General features: G+C 40.0%; 2 protein-coding genes across 2 annotated transcripts; both read left to right on the top strand.

Moving 5' to 3' along the window:
* Positions 1-443: 443 nt before the first annotated feature.
* Positions 444-12,135, top strand: ddx18 (DEAD (Asp-Glu-Ala-Asp) box polypeptide 18). The gene is made up of 14 exons (XM_080412649.1): positions 444-598; positions 2,155-2,325; positions 2,728-2,889; positions 4,775-4,910; positions 5,231-5,331; positions 5,754-5,953; positions 6,924-7,038; positions 7,903-8,042; positions 8,604-8,765; positions 9,176-9,328; positions 9,910-10,023; positions 10,342-10,398; positions 10,494-10,671; positions 11,345-12,135. The coding sequence occupies exons 1-14, from the start codon at positions 475-477 to the stop codon at positions 11,488-11,490; spliced, it is 1,959 nt and encodes a 652-aa protein (XP_080268775.1). The 5' UTR covers positions 444-474; the 3' UTR covers positions 11,491-12,135.
* Positions 12,136-14,263: 2,128 nt separating this feature from the next.
* LOC308106013 (microtubule-associated protein 1 light chain 3 alpha-like) lies at positions 14,264-14,629 on the top strand (the record flags this gene model as incomplete). Its single annotated transcript, XM_080457010.1, has 1 exon — positions 14,264-14,629. The coding sequence occupies one exon, from the start codon at positions 14,264-14,266 to the stop codon at positions 14,627-14,629; it is 366 nt and encodes a 121-aa protein (XP_080313136.1).
* Between the last annotated feature and the right edge of the window lie 7,503 nt (positions 14,630-22,132).

Consider the following 22,132-nt stretch of genomic DNA (forward strand, 5'->3'; position numbering starts at 1 on the left):
GCTTAATTTGGCTTAATTGTTTCCTAATGTTGTTTAAACCAGTTTTTCCTCAAACATTTTCATGATATGGACCCCAAATTAATATATATTTGTCTGGGGACCCTCATTTGAAAAAGAATTGTGCCAGAGACCCCCCATACAAGATTTGTGTCGTTAAAATGTTTCAAATAGCCGATACAGTAAAAGTGCTCATGTGGCCTAATATGGAAGTCCATAGGTCCAAAATTAAAATAAAAAAATAAAAAATAAATAAAAAAATGATATAAATAAAAAACACAATGTTATATAAATAAAAAATACAATTAAACACATTTACGTATTTTGTATTGTATTAGTAGTCGCTTCTTTTGGGCTTGTTTTTCTAGACCTGGCTGCTTATTTCTCTCACAAAAATGTGGCAACACTGCTTGTAGGGGTCCTTCAAGTCATCAGACACACGTGTGTGTGGTAGCTACAGTAAGTCAGTCTTCCATCATGTCGGACCTGCCTATGAAACTCCTCAAGAAGAAAATAGCCAAAAGAAACGAGAAGAACAAGGAACGAAAGCTCATCAAGCAGCAGAAACAGCAGCAGGAGGATGAAGAAGAACAACAACATGGTGAACAAACATCTGTTTATAAAGACAAACACGTCTCTTTACTGTTTACTAACGCTAGGCTAGCTGTCAGTGCTAACCTTAGCTAGCATGCGTGCTTTAAAAATGTGCACGACGGGCCAATACATTATTTTATAATCTCTGAGTATTTGCCTCTGACATATAGAGTAGTATTTCCTATAATATATAAAGTATAACGCATTGGTTCTCAAAGTGGGGTCCGGGGACCCCCAGGGGTCCTTGAGGGAGTTCCAGGGGGTCCCCAGCTAAATGATAGATAGGAACCAAATGGACCCTTATGGGTCTGTAACTCTGAGAGTGTACAAATGGAACCAAATGGACCCGTAGGTTCCATTTGTACACTCAGTTAAATTAAAATTGATTCTACAATAAAAATTGGGGTCCCAGAGATATAAATGCCATTAAATGGGGGTCTGTAGCCCTAATGCATGTCAAACTGGGGGTCCTTGAAATTAAAATGATTGAGAATCACTGCTAGAGCCGTAAAAAAAATCTTCTCTTATGGGGGTCCCTGGCTTATCTTTTCAAATGGGGGTCGTCAATTTGGGGGTCCTTGACTTGAAAACGTTTGAGAACCACTGGTATAACGTGTCAAAAAATAAAAAGGCTCAGGTTACGTGCTATTATTTATTTGTACATTACAAAGTACATTACGTCTATGAGACTGTGTTGAGTAAAAGTATCAATACTGTGATGTAGAAATACTGAGTGAAATGAGTCCTAGACCACTGATTACACACGTTTTGCCCCATATTTTTGTCAAAGTGCTAAATCAATATGAAAAACTTGGATATGATTATGGTTTTTCCAAAAATAGAAAATTCTAAATTGTGATGCGCTGTGAGCTTGTAGACCTAGAATTTTAACATTTCTGAATTGTCCCGTTCCCAAAAATAGGTTGAAAATGGTAAAAGATTGGCACACATCAGCTGTACCATAATACATACAATTTATAGAGCGCTTTCTAAGTACTCAAAAGTCGCATAATTGGCAATACCAACCTCAACAAAAAGAGTCAAATATATTGGTCGAGCTGTACTCATTTTATTTAGCAGCACTACTGTGTATAAATGCCTTTAGTGTTGCCTGTTCGTTTTGTGATAATGAACGGGGTGTCAACTAAGGCAGACAGTGACTCTTGTGGTATTCAATGAAAGGACTCATCAGTGATTCCTGTCAAGAATTATTGTAAGGACACACCGGCTTTTGAGCTCCAGTGAGATTGACTTGATATTTCTCTGGCCTATAAACAAATCAATCATAAATATTTTTTAGAGCTGCAACTATTGAATATTTTCTTAACGGTTATTCTATCAATTACTTTTTTCATTTGTCAAATCATTGAGAATCACTTCTTTATCATTTGCTATATTTTTTGTCAATTAAATAAAAAAACAAGCTTGCATGCGAGCCGCTGTGAGCTTGTAGGTCAGCTGTTTCAGCTATAAAAAAAAATGAAGGAAAAAGCTACATTCAAATTTTATCGCCCCAAACTAACTGTCGCACCCCTAATTGTATTTGTAATGTTTGTATTCCAGAGGAATCCAGCGTTCCGTCAGAGGAGTGCGGTGAGGAGTCTGTGCAGGAAGCAGAGAAGAAGATTAATGATGTAGTTGCAGAAGAAGATGATGTGGCAGAGGAAGACGCCGTGAAGAAGAAAAAGACGAAGAAGAAGAAGCGGAAGCTTGGTGACGTTGCTGAAGCAGCAGGTACGCCTGGGCAATTAACGAAGAAAATATATCAAAACCCATATTTAGAACCAGTAACCGACTTATAACTGAAAAGGTCTTTTGGCCCATATCTACTAAAGGGAGGGAACCTCTGATTTAGATAACATAAATGGTAATTGTACAATTTATACATAAATGCCTTTAGTGTTGCCTGTTCATTGTGTGATAATGATCAGGGTGTCAACTAAGGCAGACAGTGACTCTTGTGGTATTCAATGAAAGGACTCATCAGTGTTTCCTGTCTAGAATTATTGCAAGGACACCCACACCTTTATTTCCTTGTAAATATCAATGACAACGTTGAACCAACACCAAATAAATATACTCTTGTATATAAGATGTAACAATAAATATCTTGGATCTTTTAATGTTGTCTTGTAGGAGGAAAAAAGGTTAAAACGGACTCAACAGAGGAAGAGGAGGAAGAAGAGAAGCTGGATGCAGATGCAGAACAGACGAAAAACATCACAGCCGAGGAAGATGATGGTGACAGCGACGATGAGGAAGATGGAGACCAACCTGAACTACCAAGTGGTTTGACGGGTAACAAACTGTTGTTAATCATTGAGTCGTTACAATGAGTTGCTTACCTGTGTTTCGGCAAAAATTGCAGATCTACAAGCTCAGCGCGTCACGTTGTGAGCTTGTAGACTGAGTATTGTTGTCAGAGATTGATGTCGAGGGGAAAAAAGGAGGGTCCTTAGTATAGAGTCCTAGGGGACTCCGGCCAACTTAGAATATATGTTTTGTTCCATGTTTAACACGCCAATTAACTCTTTCACTGCCAAGAGTATTTTCATAAAGTACTCCCCCAGTGCCAGCAATTTGCGTGTTTTTTTAATTTTGTAATTTTTCATTCAAATAAATTCTCTGATTGCGGTTTTAAACACATACGACAGTTGTACCAGCAGAGAGCAGCAAATCGACACATTGAGCACCTCGCTGACTTGCTCGCCCCCTCCCAAACAGGCTCACGTCACATCCGGTCATGAACCGGATGTGACATTTTCGACAATCCCTGATCGGCCTTAAAACGATGTGATACACGACTACGATGACTGTTCGTCACCCAGACTATAGAAAATAGAAGTGGAGCTCTGCGTTCGTTTTTTATACCGTGTGAAAAACCGTGACTTTCCCTATTCTGGCCGAAAATGACCGCGGGGAAAAAAAATTAGAACCGGAAACGGAATCTGCGTCATGAAACCGGAACCCAATGAGTCTGAAGGAATCAGAAAGTGAAAGTGATCATGAAAAATAAACAGAATAGCGCGACCACAGTAAAAAGTAAAAACTCGGGATTTCTCGTTCTGGCAGGGAGGGTATTCAGAGAAAACTCTGGATAACTCGGGGCTTGGCACTGAGAGAGTTAAGATCTGACCTGACAAGTCATGCAAAGCTTTAAAATTATTCTCACTCCTCCCATTAAAGGGATAGTTCACCCAAAACATGACTTATTTTCTATCAATTAAACACCCCATGAAGCCTTCAATTCGTGGAGTTTCTTTAGTTTTTGTCGCATTCCTAAGCCAATAATTAGATGACCGGCGGAAAGATGCTAATGTCTCTGGTAGGAGACTCAAAGTTGACACTTTGATTCTCCTACCGGAGCCACCGCCGGTCATCAAATTATTGGCTTAGGAATGCGACAAAAACTAAAAAATCTCCGGGAATTCAAGTCTCCATGGGGTGTGTAATCGATAGAAAAAAGTCATTTTGGGGGTGAACTATCCCTTTAAGAACATGAGCTTAGAGACCCACCGATGACGCATCTTTTGATCCGGTGCTGATTTTGGAGAGTCCTTGACCACTGATTACACATGTTTTGCCCCATATTTTGTCAAAGTGCTAAATCAATTTGAAAAACTTGGATATGATTATGTTTTTTCAAAAATAGAAAATTCTAAATGCGCTGTGAGCTTGTAGATCGGTTAATTTCGAACATTTCTGAAGAATTTTGCCTGTGCCCAAAATAGGTTGAAAAATTGGCACACATCAGCTGCACAGTAATAACAATACATACAATTTATATAGCGCTTTTCTGAGTACTCAAAAGTCGCATAATTGGCAATACCAACCTCAACAAAAAAGTCAAATATTTCGGTCTAGCTGTACTTATTTTATTTAGCAGCACTAGTGTGTATAAAATGCCTTTAGTGTTGCCTGTTCGTTTTGTGATAATGAACGGGGTGTCAACTAAGGCAGACAGTGACTCTTGTGGTATTCAATGAAAGGACTCGATCAGTGATTCCTGTCTAGAATTATTGCAAGGACACAACATATTTTATTTATCACTACTAAGCCCGCCGGGAACCCCAAGGTTTGTGAACGACGGATGTTTAAAGTGAACATGATGTGTCAATCGGTTGTCTTTGTAAGTGTCACTTGATTTCCAGCTATGAGTTTATGAATTTATTCATCATTTCAGGAGCGTTTGAGGACACCTCGTTTAAGTCCCTGGAGAGCCTAGTGAGCGAGAGCACGCTGAAGGGAGTGAAGGACATGGGATTCGAACATATGACACCAATCCAGCACAAAACCATCCGCCCCCTGCTGGAGGGAAGGTACGTTACACGTTCTCCACGTTGGGTTGTGGATTGATGTCAATGTGGGCCATGAAGAGCCTAGTTAGAAAAACTCAATGCAAGTCATGTTGCTGGACTGAAACACTCGCCTCTTATAATCTTTCTTTTTTTTATATAAAAAATCCCTGGTGGGTGGGCATCACAAACGTAACATACCCATATATAGAGACTACTTTAAACTAACTATTTTCAGGCCTGAAAATCTCATAAATTAAATTTCGACTGTTCCGGTTGTGACTTCAACCCCAACTATATGGTGTATTGATTGTCTGTCTGACTGTGTCTCTGTCTGTCTGCAGGGACGTCTTGGCAGCTGCTAAGACAGGCAGTGGTAAAACATTGGCTTTCCTGATCCCCTCTATAGAACTCATCAATAAACTCAAGTTCATGCCCAGGAATGGTATGTATTTCACTTTATTTGTATTATTATGATTTATAGAACTGTATAGCAGATCTAGCGAGCTTGTTAGATCTTCTATGCTCATTATCCGTTGTACAAAAAGTATATGGCGTGCACACACGCGTCTCAGCTTTCGTCAGATGTAAGAAGTGAGGAGGGCTCCGAAGAACCCAACATAAACATGAGCTGAGTTGCCGGTTCCAATCCTGTCGCCTTTATTTTCCTTTTAACGTTTTCTTTTTAACAAGGCATTTTCCTAGATGGACTCAGTGATGCCATGTGTTTTTTTTGTTAACTGTGTATAGCTTTGATCTGAATTGTATTCATTTCACTGTTTTATTATTATTGTTTTAATATGTAGCACTTTGAGATTTGGTTCAAATATAAAGTGCGTTACATATAAAATGTATTGTTGTCCTCAGGCACCGGGGTGGTGATCCTCTCTCCGACCCGTGAGCTGGCCATGCAGACGTACGGGGTGATGAAGGAGTTGATGACTCATCACGTCCACACCTACGGCCTCCTCATGGGGGGCAGCAACCGTACCGCAGAGGCCCAGAGGCTGGCCAACGGAGTCAACATGATAGTGGCCACGCCGGGAAGACTCCTGGACCACCTGCAGGTGACCTATGACGCGAGCGCACACACACACACACACACACACACACACACGTGTTTGTATTACTATACTGTGAGGACATCAACCTTGTAGGACTATGATTTTGTTAATGGCTTTTTGGGGTTGTTTTTTTGTGTGGCAATTTGAACCCTAAGCCTGAAGCTGAAAATGGCTGATCTACAAGCTCACAATATGTCGCAGTGCGACATATTGTAGATCAGATATTTTTGGTGCCTGACACCGGCTTGCAACTACCTATAAATAAGGAATAACCCCTAAACCGGAATCTTTTAGTAATTACCAGAATATTTTAGTAATTGTCACCAGAATATTTTAGTAATTGTCAGCCTATCTCAAAAAATCTGTTTTAACCATAAAACGACAATTTCTCTTGTGAGGACCAGGAAAATGGTCCCCACAATGTCTCTTTATCAAATTCGGCTATACTTGTGGGGACTTTGGCCCTCACACTGTGTAAATGTGTCGTAATACAGGTTGAAAGTGGTTAAAATTGCACACATCATCAGCTGCATAATTGACAATACCAATCTCAACAAAAAAGTCAAATAATGGCTGATACAAACATCGGCCTTACCAATATATCGGTCTAGCTGTACTTATTTTATTTTGCAGTTCTACCGCGTAAACTGCCTTCAAGTGTTGCCTGTTCATTCTGTGGTAATGATCAGGGTGTCAACTAAGGCAGACAGTGACTCTAGTGGTATTCAATGAAAGGACTCATCAGTGATTCCTGCCAGAATCACTACAAGGACACATTTTATTTATCACTATTAAGCCTGTCGGGAACGACAACGTTAACTATATACTACTTGTATGCTAATACTATCCCTCCATCAAACAAGCTGCCTTTGGTGATCTTCATGTAATGTTTTGTAGTTGGTTGTCCTGTCAGGAAAATGTTGATTTGATGCTTTTTGAGATTTGTAATAGTTTGTAACTGTCCTGTTTGCAGAACACTCCGAACTTCATGTACAAGAACCTGCAGTGTCTGATCATAGATGAGGCTGATCGTATTCTGGAGGTCGGCTTTGAAGAGGAACTCAAACAGATCATCAAACTTCTGCCCAGTGCGTATATCTGTACCACAACACACACTGTGTTAATAGCACTTCACCCATTTTCAGCATACCGTGTCATTATAAATTATGATAAGATGGCACCATTTCTGTCTACTCACTCTGTCTCAGAGGAGGGCTGTGGACAGTTCAGATACCTGCCTACCAGTGACATCATTGGTAGGGAGACTTGGTCATTTCAAACAAGATTTCAAAATTTTATCAGCATACTAACTTTATTGTAGCTAGGAATCCCCATCGATGTCACTGGTAGGCAGGTTTTTCTGAACTGTCTATATCCCACCAATGAGAAGTAGTGAGGAAGAATTACATGAAGATATCGCTGGAAATGGTTGAAGTTCTCCTTTAATAATTTTAAAGATTTAATTCTGTACTTATAATATTATTATACTTTTATGATTAAGGCTGGTAGGGTGTATCGAACCCAAAACGACCCAAGTGTGTCTTTGCATCCCTGTGTATTTCCTATTTCATTCTGAACTCAATCACTTTATTGCGAGTATGTAGGACATATAGTTCTGCTTCTTAGTTGAGGTCCGGACAATATCAACCTTCAATATCAGCCAGGAAATATAAATATACAGTGTAGCTGCACTGTGTGATAAAATGCCTTTAGTGTTGCCTGTTCGTTGTGTTGTCATGAACGGGGTGTCAACTAAGGCATACAGTGACTCTTCCAGTCCTCAGTGAAAGGAGTCCTCAGTGATTCCTCTCAAGAAGACTTGGAAGAACACATCATCAGATTGTGTAGATTTGATTCTGAGAATCTTGTGTGTTCGGCTTCGTCCGGCGACCATGCTTCTGAGATGAGCTTCCTTCCCTGAACTTGTATTTTTAATGACTTGTTTGTGTCAGAGAGGAGACAGACCATGCTGTTCTCAGCCACACAGACTCGTAAAGTGGAGGATTTGGCTCGTATTTCTCTGAAGAAGGAGCCTCTGTACGTCGGAGTGGACGACCACATGGAGCAGGCCACCGTCGATGGACTGGAGCAGGTACTGGTCACTAGTATATATCTATACATCTTTTGTGAAGTTATGCCCTACTTCCTCATATAGGAGTGTCACAAAATTACCGAAAATTAATTAATCATTCAAACAAGTTTCGAATTGTAACTTTAACCCATTGAGACCTGGAACGCATATGTGTCACTTTAGATTTCTTTGGCTATTCAAAAATAGCAGATACACACAAGCTCATAGCGCGGCACTCGAGCTTGTAGATTTGCTATTTTTGAAAAATCTTGAGAAAAATATTTTTTGATTTCTTTCCCCCAAAACTGTTAGGATTTAGATTTTTTTCGCCTCAGGTCTTAGTGGGTTAAAGGAGTAGTTCAGCCCCCAATTACACACCCCATGAAGCCTTGAATTCATTTGGTATGTGACAAACTAAAATGTCTCCATGAATTCAAGGCTATATGGGGTGTGTAATTGATAGAAAATAGTGAACTACTCATTTAAGCATATGGTTTCTCCTGGGGCAGGGTTTGGTAGTGGAGAGGAGTATTTTTAAGGTGGTTTTAACCTGATAGTTTGTGTTGTGTTTGTGGTGTTTAGGGCTACGTGGTTTGTCCGTCAGAGAAACGGTTTCTCCTGCTTTTCACCTTCCTGAAGAAAAACCGTAAGAAGAAGTTGATGGTGTTCTTCTCGACCTGCATGTCGGTGAAATATCACTACGAGCTCCTCAACTATATTGACCTGCCATGCCTGGCTATCCATGTAAGACTATCTGTGGTTCATCCTTGTCATTCTGTAGTGTCTCCGGTTGTTCATGTAAAACAGTGTGGGGGGGCACAGGGACCTGTTTGGAGGTAGTAAAACAATAACCGAAATGTTAAACGGATTGCACAAAATCATAACTTGCTTTCATCCACTTTCAACATAGCATCAAAAGTTTGGGCATGTTGTTTAAGATAGTAAAAATATATTGAGAAGTTTGTCAATCTGCTGTTTTTTTTTACTATTCTTTGTACAAGATCTATATAATGTGTGTGCATTTTTACACATGTGGGGGGGTTTCAGCTTCTCTCAGATGTAAGAAGGTGGGGGGGGGGTCTTCAAGTAAAACATTTGGGAACCACTGATATGTAAAAAGTATTTCCCTGTGTGTGTGTGTGTGTCCATCCCAGGGGAAGCAGAAGCAGACAAAGCGAACCACAACGTTCTTCCAGTTCTGCAACGCTGACTCTGGCATCCTGCTGTGTACAGACGTGGCAGCCAGAGGGCTGGACATCCCTGAGGTGGACTGGATCGTCCAGTACGACCCCCCAGATGACCCCAAGGTGGGTGTTGCGTTGATGGCTGTTGTGCTGTGTTTTTGGTAGGACTCGGGAGTACATCCACAGGGTGTGATGATGCCTGTTGTAAGGCTTTCCACGAATATTCCATGTTCGATTATTCCTTCGAATATTAAAAATAAAAGAACCTTCGACTATAAAAAATAGGTTCAAATTAAAGTATAATTAATGAATAATTATTGATTATAACTTCCCATTTCATGTCAAGGTAAAGATTGTTCCAACCTCCATCACAGCACAATGAGCACATCTTTGGAGCGATGCATCGATAAGTCCGGGCTTTTATCTAAACCATTTACCGTTATTAAAATACGTTTTAATAAAATAAGTATGAATCATTCATTTGATCTCGCAAGAGTGCGTTTCTCAGCACCAACCGCGGCCGGTGCATATAGAGAAAGAAATAGACTTCTGCTGTGTTTGAATTAGGTTTTATTGCATACAATAATTTATATTAATAATATACGTACGAAATTCGATGGGTTCGAATGGATCGAGCCCACGTGGTGTTTTAAAAGGAATATTCGAAAGTCAATTCTGACGGCTCTATTATGTTGTGTTTGTAGGAGTACATCCACAGGGTGGGCAGGACAGCCAGGGGTATTAACGGAAGAGGCCACGCCCTCCTCATCCTCAGACCTGAGGAGCTGGGCTTTCTGCGCTTCCTCAAACAGGCCAAGGTAACTTACACACACACAGATGTTTGTATTACTATACTTGTAAGGACATCAACATTTTATATCTACAAGCTGTAGATCTTCCGTTTTCGGTGAACGACACCGGCTCGAAAACCAAGTATAAATCGTGAAATGAAAAGTCTCATTTTACTAGAGTCCGGAATTTGAAGATCGCTGTAGTGTATCGTTCAACTGTCTTTATATGGATGCCAATATATTACTTACTTACTGTCCTTTATGTCTGCTGTAATGTAGAGCAGGCACAAAGGATTTCCACTCCTTGCTGCTAATATATTGATTATACTATGTTGTCCTTTTTAGGTTCCCCTGAGTGAGTTTGAATTTTCCTGGGCTAAAATATCTGACATCCAGGCCCAGGTAAGACATCCTTTCAGTTTGAATCACAAACATTTTTCAATCGTTCGTTATATATTTTAGTTTTTTGACGTGTGTAACTGTTTTGTGTTTCTCAGATGGAGAAGTTGATAGAGAAGAACTATTTCCTCCACAAGTCGGCCCAGGAGGCCTACAAGGCGTACGTCAGAGCCTACGACTCGCACTCGCTCAAGCAGATCTACAGCGTCAATACCCTCAACCTCCCCATGGTGGCGCTGTCCTTCGGCTTCAAGGTCCCCCCTTACGTCGACCTCAGTATCCTTTCGCCGGTCTGGTGGCAAATGTTTTGTGACGGCATGTTTCCAATGTATGTCCCTCGTCTCTTTGAATTTAAGGCTGCAACCGAACCGGCTGCAACCGAACCGTTATTCGAACTAAACGATTTAAACATTATAAAAATAATAATGTCTATAACTTATAAAATATCGATGTATTAGCCATCCCTATTTTACGCATGTCATTAATTATAGGCGAAACGTTTCAAAATATAAAAACAAAATTGAAAATGGCAGATCTACAAGCTCACAGCGCATCACTTCTGCTTTTAAACTATTTTTGCTGGCTTAATTGGTTAATCGACTCTTTGACTATATATATATATATATATATATATATATATATATATATATATATATATATACACATATACATACACACATTTTTTTTTTAAATGACTTGATTAATTGAAAAAGTAATCGATTGAATAATGGCTAAGAAAATTATCTATAGTTGCAGCAGTAGTTTGTGTTTAGTAGTAGTAGTTTGTGTTTGTTTGTGATTGTACAAATGGAAATGAATGGACCTGTCTTACGGGTCCATTTGGTTTCCATTTGTACCCTCTAGGAGTTACAGACCCGTTACAGGTCTTTTTGGGTCCATGGTTGAGAAGCAGTGGTCATTGTTTTTCCTCAACCAGCCTTCCTCCCAGACGTTATGAGCAGTAAAGGAGTGAAGGTGCAGAAGAGAGGAGGTGGAGGGGGCTTTGGCTACCAGAACAACAAGAGCGTCCACAAGTCCAAGATCTTCAAGCACGTCAACAAGGGCAAACGAGATGGCAGGCAGTTCTCTCGCTAAAGCTGCGCGGATTAAAAAGCTGTCGGATTTCAGTCATTTTTGTAATATTAAAGCGCATTAGAATGGGTCAAACTATCTGTAGAATACATGTTCTATCACTTAAATTGTAAATTGATGTTCAGAAGCATCTTCCATAAACCCCTAATTGGCTTGAATATTTCATAAAAGGATAAACTATGTAATTGCTGTTACTGGTTGGCTGTAGAACAGCAGGAGCATAGGTTTAGAATGATACCCAAAGATCATGATTCTACATAGTGTGCTAATTGTTTAGGAAACACTTTTCTGATGTTTCTAATTTCAGCTGGGTTGAGCTGAAACCAATTTCCCTCGCAGGAGCAAGTAGGTCAATATTATTAATGTGAAGTACTCCTTTCACATTGGACTTGGCCTACTGTAACACAAAAAAAGATTTCCTTGCCCTGCGTACATTTCTACATGTACTGTATATAGTGTATTCTTGTTTATAGGGTATGGTGTTTCTTCAGACCTTCCCTTGCTAATTTTGTTCCAGGCATTTTGTAAATGTTGATACTTGTTGTAAAGACAGGCCCTGCATTCCTCTCATGTATGCTAACATGGGCTCTTTAATCAGCAGTCATATTCTTCACTGTACCGGCCTTTATTAAATATATTTACTTGGAACTTTGTGTGAGTGAGTAAGTGGGGGTTGGGTATCAAAAGGAGGTTCCAATCTAAACCAAATTGCTGGGTACCCAATACCAGTATTGTTCCTATAAATAATGCATATAATACTTTATACTAATGTACACAGTTTGTAATAGTAAATACAATGTTCTTCAGTTAATGTTTAAAAGTGGACACATTTTTATCTAAAACTTTGACCTTTATTTTTACCATTATGAAACGGAAATGGGATCGATAAGAACCGGAATAGATGAGCAAAAGCAGAAATCCTAATGATACCCATCCCTAGAGAGAGTGAGATTATTTTGGGACATTATGGTACATTTAAAGAGATAAATGAGTCGCACTGTACAATGGAGTTTCCAGTGATTGTACGTTATTAAAGGTGACTGACTTTAAAAAAAAAGTCGATTTGTAATATCTACATTTCATCTGCATTTCCCTTATGAGGGGACCATTGCAGTAGGCCTACACCAGCAACAAATAAGATTTGATCAAATTACAAACAGAAGTTGAGGCAGGCACACAAGTTGCGTGTGTGTGGTTATGTTTCAGTTTGAGAATAATTTAATACTGTATGACATCCTCTCATGTTCACTTTAGATTCTAAAGGGAACCTGTTGGGATGTCATGAAGTTTAGAACATTAAAAAAAAAACATATTCTCACCCAAGGTGTCATTTCTCTGGTTGGTCACAAGGTGATAGGTTGTTTCACATTTTAATTTTTTTTAATTTAGTTTTTACTTATTGTTTTAAATTTTAGTTTAATTTTTTTGTCCAGTTTTTTTTAAATAAGTGTTTTTTCTTTATAGATAAAGTTTCAAACAATTAGAATGGTGAAAAGCCCATCTTCAAGCACAGTTTGTCGATAGGCTATTTTCATTATATCTGCACGACACCGCTGTGAGATGATAAAATAGTGCTTAATTGATTCGTTGATATATATTAAAACATTTATTGTCTCCGCCGGAGGTGGAGAGTATGTTTTCGCTTCGTCCCGCCGTGTGTTAGCATGGCCCCTAGCCAAGCTAACATTGGTCAAGCTCCACGTGACACGTGTCAATATGTTGACACCAATGCCTTTGATTGGCTAGAGGGACGCATGACGCAATAAAATCCTATAAATAGCTGTGTCACTTCAAAAGGCCCTTTTGAAGTGAGGTAAGACAGGATCAATCAGTCTTCAAGGCCGAAGTCTTAATACTGTAACAATTGGCCACCTTGATCAAATACATTACGGGTGCGTTCGGATATTGCACACCGGAGCGCACTCGCCTATTAGTTTGTATTGGCCAGTGCGCTCAGTGCTGTATTTCCGAACGCACCCTATGTAGCACTAGAGAAAACTGACATAGATCAAACACACCAATCAACTGCTGAAACTGAAGAAGACAGACAAGCATTTGAACAAACCAGTCAATTACGACGACTCCCATATGACACATTGCTTCAAGAAGAACATTCTTTAGATGCAGACACTACATATTCAGTCGCCCCTGCAGAACACCAAAAACCACGCACATTCTACCAAGACGACCCGTTCTACCAAGACGACCCGTGCTATTAAAATAGCACGGGTCTGCTGGCGGAGACTTGTGCTCTGAGGAGCACATTTTCTAGTTAATTGTGCTTTTTGATTCTAAATCAAGTGAATGAGTTAACCGGAAAAACATAGTACAATAATCACTAAGAAAATAACCGATGGTTTCAAGTTTCAACCCTACTCTGACATCAAGACTATTATGCCAGTCGTCTCCATATTTGGTCAAGGTTTCAGTTCGATCCCGCCATAAAACCTTTGAGATACCATCTCAGTAACATACCATCTGTGCCATCAATGAACTAGTGGAAGGTCTGCCTTTCTCTGAAATAGCTTTAAAAAAAGATAGATCTTCAGGGTGTGCAATGATAACATGTATCCATCTAGTGACAGTTTGGTCTCCAAAGCAACAGATATCAACAAAGGGCAACAGTGATGTCAAAGTGATTTCATTGGCTCACTGCCTATTTAAAGCTTTCTACCTGTGACACTAAAGCACTATTTTCAGTTGCTCAACTCTGCCTTATCTGGCTCATATATCATTAATAAGCTAAATAATTTCATTCTATTACCAACAAACAGGGATGCCTTCTGATAGACCTTTCAAACAAAGGAAGACATTTGCTCAACGATGCAAAGAAGTCCAGCAGATCAGCGAGCAGCATCCCAACAAGATCCCTGTGATCATTGAGAGATACAAGGGAGAGAAGAGGCTGCCTGTTCTGGACAAGATCAAGTTCCTGGTACCCGACCACATCAGCATGAGCCAACTGGTCCACATCATCAGGCAGCGTCTCCAGCTGCAGCCCAGGCAGGCCTTCTTCCTGCTGGTCAACCAGCACACCATGGTGTCCATGTCCTCGTCCATCTCAGAGATCTACGAGGAGGGCAAAGACCAGGACGGATTCCTCTACATGGTCTACGCCTCGCAGGACACCTTCGGCTGCTAGGGAGGAGAAGGAGAGCCGTCATTTCAGGTGGAAAAAAAGGTGACCACTTCAACCTATTTTAAAAAATAGCGAAAAGAGCAGATCTACAATGTTATGAGCTTGTAGATCTGCTATTCTTGTTATTTAAGAAAAACATTAAAAAGAAAATAATCGCATAATAAAATAGGGACACCAGGTTGAAGTGGTTGATGGATATATGGTTGCAGACAAGACAACACACATGCATCTATAACATGTGCCAGTCACATGTACAGTAGATGGATTGAGATTCAGCACTGATCTAAAATCAGATTTATCTGTGAAAAAAAGAACTGAACATTAAATGGGAATGTGGGGACCCCAAACACCCTTAGTTGGGGGAGTAAGTGTGACCTTTCTTCACCCTGACTAGTAAGGTTGTCTAGTCCAGTGATTATAAACCTTTTAAGTACAAGGATCGCCAGTTTGTTAGGCATTAGGCCCCAAAAAACAAATCTCCAGGTCCCCAATCTACACTACACTGTAAAATCCTCAGTGCTTTATGATTTAACTGAATGTACATTGTACACTGTCAGAGTAGACAATGTTCCTTTTCTAGTCTTAACAACATTTGGTCTATTAAGGCTGTCATTCTCTGACCTCATATTGATGAGCTCATATTGATGTCACTGCCCAAATTTAGAGATCTTTGGCAGGAGGATGGAGGATCTGAGATCATGAACAAAATGAAATGTAAAACATTCCGTTGGAAAGTGGCCGATCTACAAGCTCACAACACATCATGTGCAACGCGTTGTGAGCTTGCCCCCAGAATCAGGTTACAACGTGCTTACCACCCAATGTGTCGTCCACCAAGACAGCTTAGAAGCCTGTATGTAGCCTACTCTAGGTAGGGTAATCACCACCAGTAGGTAGAGCAACTTCCCCAATAATGAAATGCATGCCTGGGACAGTAGCATCCCCTCTACCAGGTCATTTCAGCTGTCCATTTTGCTGAAATGAGCATGTGCTTGGTGGCTGCCGGTGGAGAGTCGTATCCAGGATGATAGATCACAACTTAAATATACATTTCTGGATTAAATGAAACAATTGAAGCATTTCAATCACCTTTGAATGTTCCATTTAGCAAAAGCACTTTATTTTCAAATGTGCTTCTCTTAGTCATTTTCATTGTACTCGTTCCCAGGACACTTGAAGCATTAAAACTCCAGAGGAAAAATTCTTTGCTTAAAAAGACCTAATAAAACAAAAATATGTTTTTCTCACTTTTAGAGCATATTTGTGTCATAATGAGGACATACTTGAGCGCTTCACCCATTGTCAAGCTTATCTTCATATAATTGGTCCTCACTATGCTGTTTGCTCATTATGAGATAGCACCATTTCTGTCTACTCATTATTGGGCTGTGGACAGTTCAGCTGCCTGCCTACCAGTGACATCATTGACTGTTATTCCAAGCTAATAGAAACAATGGCCTGGCCATTGTTGTTGCAATAAATAACAAATAAAAAACGTTTGAAATAAGATCTGCCATCTTATAATGAGCAATAGGTTGAACATGAAGTGGTCCTTTAGCATTAGATGCACATGGTACAGTCGGAGAATTAAGGCTAAAAGGATGACACAAAAAAAGTCCTGGGGACTTGTTTCCATTGTGGTCCTATGTGTCGATTCATCAACAAAAAATTATAAACACTATAATACATGTCATCAACAAGGACACTATATGTACTGTACAAGCTGTTTACAGACGGACAGACAAAACAGACACACAGACAAGGGCAAAGACATAATCTCCAGCCTTCGCCCGTCCTACCAGGCAGAAATAAAAAATTAATTGTGATTATGAGCTCAACCCCATTGTACCGGTACTGTGGTAATCACCCCTGTGTCACAGAAATATATAGTTAACTAAAACTAAAGCAAAAAAAATTAAATATTTTAGTAACAGAAATAAAAAATAAACTATGTTACAATCCAGGTTATAAACTAATTAAAACTAAACTGAAATTGAAAACATAAAGAAAAAACAAAATAAAAATTCTAAACTATAAGAGCCTTGCTGTGTTGTTGGCAGACTTGATGATGGTGCTGGACACAGCAGTGATTCTCTTTTTTTATTTTTTATTTAAAGGACCCCCAGTTTGATATACATAAGGCCACAGACCCCCATTCGATACAATTTCTTACCTCTGAGACCCCCAATCTACACTGTAAAATCCTCACTGTTTATGTAACTCTGAGTACTTAATGTACACTTTCAGAGTGCAGTCCATTTGGACCCTTGGTGGTCCCTGGACTCGACATCAGTGCAGCTGAGGACACTCTCAACCACACCAGGGCCTCGTAGGATTGGGCCTCTGCTGTACCCTGTACAGACTAAGGAACGAACACTGGAATAAAAAAAAAAAAGTTTAATGTAACCTTCCTGTTCTACCCCAGATTGAACCAGGTTTCCTGTGCAAGTCCTGACTTTATTTAGATATTTTTTACTATTGAGCTAATAGAGCCTGCCCGATTGCATTGAATCTTGACCATTAGGTCAACATTTGTGTCAGATCCTGTGTCTAGGTGAGACATGACCTTTGACACGACCTAAATGTCTCAATAGAAGAGCAGGGAGACAAAATACAAGTCATATTGTATTAACATAGTCTACTACCATACAGATGGGACAACATTATATTTTATTCATAAAACAAAAGTTACATAGTGGTGCTTTAACTGAAATACAAAAAAAGATAACTGAAACTATATTGTGTGCTTGCTTACCAAATGAACTAAAATTAAATAAAATCATAGAGAAAATGGCCAATAGTTTTAGCCTTTGTAAATATTTAAGCCTAGTATTTTTGGGTGGATATGAGAGCTTAAATTCCAATATTTTGAGCTGAGCTTGCGAAAAAAAATAAGTATTTTTGCTATTTTTGCTTGTTGATTTTCACCCCTGACTAATCCATAGTACAATAAAAAAGTAAAACTTAAGGTCCTTGCACATCAGGAGTGACAAATAAACTACACTACAAAAATGCATTTGCATATATTCCATATCAAACTGGTGATGCCTCATTCATACAGTTGGATTATTTTATCCACGGCAAAAAATGTACCTAGTTTGTGAAAATGTATGTAATATTTGCGTTCTGTGTGGATATACTGATGAAATAAACAGCTGTTCAAATTAATGCAAATTAATCACAAATAAACACTCCTGATGTGTAAGGAAGGACCCTAATACTAAAACTAATAAACAAAACTAAAACTAAGCCTTTTCAAAAAATAAAAACTGCACTAGCAAACCCTACTGATTAAACTAAATTGAAATTGAAAACAAAATAAATCATCGATAGGCAGGTTTGGTCATTACAAACAAGATGTCTTCTATTTCATTATGCTAACTTTCCAGGGAGAGAAAGGCTGTAGTTTCTATTCATGATGTCACTGGTAGGTTTCTGAACTGGGCACAGCCCACCAATGAGACACAGAGTGAGTAGACAGAAACGGTGCAATCTTATAATGAGCATTAGTGAGGACTAATTATACGAAGATAAGGTTGTAAATGGGTAAAGCGCTCCTTTAAAATATAAAGCATTTCAAAAAGCTGGCCATGACCTTCCTCATTTCAGCCCAATCTGGCCTGGGGGTGTGATTAAAAGACAGAGAAACTCACACACACTCACACAATGTCAATGTTATTATATAATAATAATAATAATAATAATAATAATAAACTTTATTTGTATAGCACCTTTCATGACATGAAATGCAGCTCAAAGTGCTTTACAGAGCAAGAATACAATTACAGTTAGAACCAATTTAACAATAAAGCAAACAAAAATAAAATAAAATAAAATAAAATAAAAGCAAAAGCATAAAACAACATTAAAATAGGCAATACAGTGAGGAATTAAAAATCAACCAAAGAATCAGCTAAAAGCAAGAGTGAAGAAATAGGTCTTGAGCTGTGCTTTAAAACTATCGACAGAGGCTGCCTGTCTTAGGTGTAATGGGAGTTTATTCCACACTGTCGGTCCGTAAAAGCAGAATGCTGCTTCACCGTATTTTTTATATGTCATTGTAGGCACCTCGAGCAGGTCAGCACTTGAAGACCTGAGGGCCCGGTTTGGAACATATCTCTCTAGGCAGTCAGAGAGGTAGGAAGGTGCCAGACCATTTAGAGCTTTATAAACTATTAAAATAATTTTAAAATCAATAGATAATGTATTACTTATTACTAGCAGTAGTGCCTTTATTTGTATCACCTACTTACATATTACATATTGTTGGACATTACCTGTAGTATGGTCTGCCGTGCCAACATTCACTGCTCATACAAGTCCATGTCTGAATGTTGAATGGAAATGTACCCTCACACTGTTCCGCTCTGCTGAATCTGTATATATGATGATGGGTATACAGGATATCGTCACTGTCGGCTGCAAATGGAAGAAAAAAAGAACCTGGGTTCTAGGGATCCAATTGTTAATACTTTTCATCGGTTAACCAATGAAAAGCGTATAAAAGACCCACTGACTTAACCACTTTAACTTTAAGCGGGGGGCTAGTGGCAGGCCAAAAACAATCAAAAAGTGTTTGATAGCAATCTCTGTCATCTTAGTTCTGGGGAAAATGCTGGCACCTTGTGGTAAAGCCAAGCTATAACTGAGATTTAGATATCGATAGATATATTGTATAGATAGACATAGATATACACATATGGTTGGAATAAAGGTAACACTCACTCACTTAAAAAAATAAACAAGACAGGGTCTAATAGGAGAATCCATATTTGGGCAAGGCTTCAGCCTGATCCAAACAGCATTGACTTCCATTTAAAATTACTAGTAAACAAATAGCCAGTTTGGTGGGAGACTATGGTGTTCAAATGTGAACCGAAGTCCATAAAATAAGATCCATCCCTGGTTTTTCCAAACTTCTTTTCTTCTGTCCATCCATTAACAGAGAATTGCTGGAATTATTACTTGGCAGGGCTAGACAGAAAATGTTTTGGCCCTGGCATTGAATGCCTTGAAAAAAGAATTGGATCAAGACTACCAAGTATCAGGAGAGGAAGAGAAGGCAAACGTTTGGCTCTGGCTGAGAAGACGGGAGAAGGCTTAATAATAATAATAATAATAATAATAATAATAATAATAATAATAATAACTTGAATCTATATAGTGCCTTTCAAAACCCCAAGGACGCTTTACATTAACAAAAATAAACAAACTGTTTGCCAAAAGCCTGAGTGAACAAGTGTCTCTTCAGTGCGGACCGAAGAGTCAAATGAAAGGCTTGGGGAGTGAGAAAATCGTGAAGAAGTGATAGCCACAGGGATGTCAGGGAGATGTCCCTGTTCACTGCCCCACCACCAGATGTTCTGGGATCAGGGGGGGAAATCTAAGAGCGGTGGTAATTTTTATTTTGGCCTTTGCCAACTCCCTATCTTTCTTCTTTCTTTTCTGGCATTCCTACAGGTCCTGGCATTGCAAGGAAATGCACTCCAACATTAGCAGTTTAGATGCAGTGTTACACCATATTTGGTAACTCATCAAATTCTGTAGCTTGCACTCACTGGTATTTTGCAGTGCACTTTAGACATTTTGACATTGTGTAAAAAAAATACAAACAATATTTGCAAAGAATTGCTACTACTGGCACGGACAGATCCTCTTCTGGATGGCTCGCCTCCTCCATAAAAAAACAGCCTTATACCGGCCCACAGATACACTGGCCACCACCGGGAATTCTTCCAGATGGCCAATCCGTCGATGTCGCTTGGTCCAGTAGGTGTGACAGGCCTAGAACGTATCAGGGAGACCACCTTACTGCACAGATTAAAGGAGATATTTATATTTTACCAAACGGTTTCATCTTTGCTTCTTGTACAACCGTCTTCCTTATCTTTCTGGATGTAAAGTCCTTATGTCTTTAAAGTTCATCTGTTTAGACAGTTCACACTTCATGGCAAGTATTAAGTATTGGCAGTTTATTGACAGCCTATCCTGGTCCATGGAGAGAAAGTAGTTCTTTATTATTTTCATTTTACTCAGCCGCTGCTGAAGTGCAAAATATCCTCAGTGCAATGCAAATGTCAAAGGTTAGTTAGGCTGTAGCCAGCTCTTTGCTAATATTAGCTCTCTCTATTTCCTCTTTCTTTTCTGGCATTCTGATCTATATACTAGTCCTGGCATTGCAAGGAAATTCACTCCAACAATAGTACTTTAGATCAGTAAATGTCACAGCCACCAGTGCAATATTACACAATATTTGGTGACGTGTCAAATGATGTCCCTCACTGGCATCTTGTGGTGTAGTGACGTTGACATTGTGACATTGCATAAAAAAATGAAAAAAATATTTCCATTGTGAAAAATATTCGGGGATATACTTATGCCTACTGGCATTGTGCACGAGATAGCACTGATCGGTCCAGTGGTTTGCGAGATTAGCCGCCGACCCACAGACAGACCCCTCTTCTAGACGGTTCACCGTCTGCTAGGAGCCATGGTGTAAAAAACAACACAGCCTTCTACTAGCCCACAGATAGACCGGCCCCCACCGGCAATTCTCCCGGTACTCCCGATGGCCAATCCGTGATTGTCGCTCGGTCCGATACCAGGTGGTGTCAGCCATGTTTCTGACAGAAAAAGGATGAAGGTATTTAATCCTGGCTCCTATGGTATCCTGCTTGCGAACATCCATCTGTTTGTAAGCAGGATACCGGGTATTCGGGTAAAGGAGGTGGATGAACCTGGAATATCAGCCTAGTTCATGCTCCGGCACGTTTTCCCCTGTCACTGTCTTCACCTCCCTCGAGGGGCAATGCTGTGGTTTGTACTCATCTCGCAGAATCTCTGCCGGCCATGAAGAAGCAGTGGATAACAAGTCAGAAAAGCGGTGAGTTTGGCGTAATTCGATATCTATAAGTGTACTGCGGTCATATGTTATCCGTGCCGATGCCGAATTCTCTCTGGGTCGCTCCTTGCAAAACTGCTCAAAGGTTTTCAGCTTGGGGACTGACGAACATTTGAGCTTCACGACAGCCTCTTCCTTGGCCTTCGCAGAGGGTTCAGAGCTGGTATGCGCTGCAGATTCATCCTCCTCAGCAGGGACCCCTGGCTCTGAACAGGGTCTCTGTTCGTAGAAGGCAGCAGCGGTGGGGACATGGTTTGGGCTCTTCTCTGTGGGCTCCACAACTGTGTGGAGGCCTGGACCTTCCACCGAGGGCCCAGGGCTGGCAGGTGCCACAGACTTCTCGTCCTCCTGGCGCGCACCCTGTCTAGTGTCAAAGATCTGTTTCTGTGGATGGGTCAGTAGGCCCCGTGGAACCCCCTTCCTTGGTGACTTAGTTTTCATCTCCTCCACGTTGAGAGGCCTGTTACCACGGAACTTTATAGGCCTCTTACTGAGAATCTGCTGCACAGTTTCCGAGTCGTCAAACACCACAAAGCCATAATTGGGGCTCTTCCCACCTTTCTTGATAGTGAGCTCCAGGACTTTACCGTACTGCTCAAAAAACT

The sequence above is a fragment of the Gymnoscopelus braueri genome (assembly GCF_963280865.1).
Source record: "Gymnoscopelus braueri genome assembly, chromosome: 18".
Lineage (NCBI taxonomy): Eukaryota > Metazoa > Chordata > Actinopteri > Myctophiformes > Myctophidae > Gymnoscopelus > Gymnoscopelus braueri.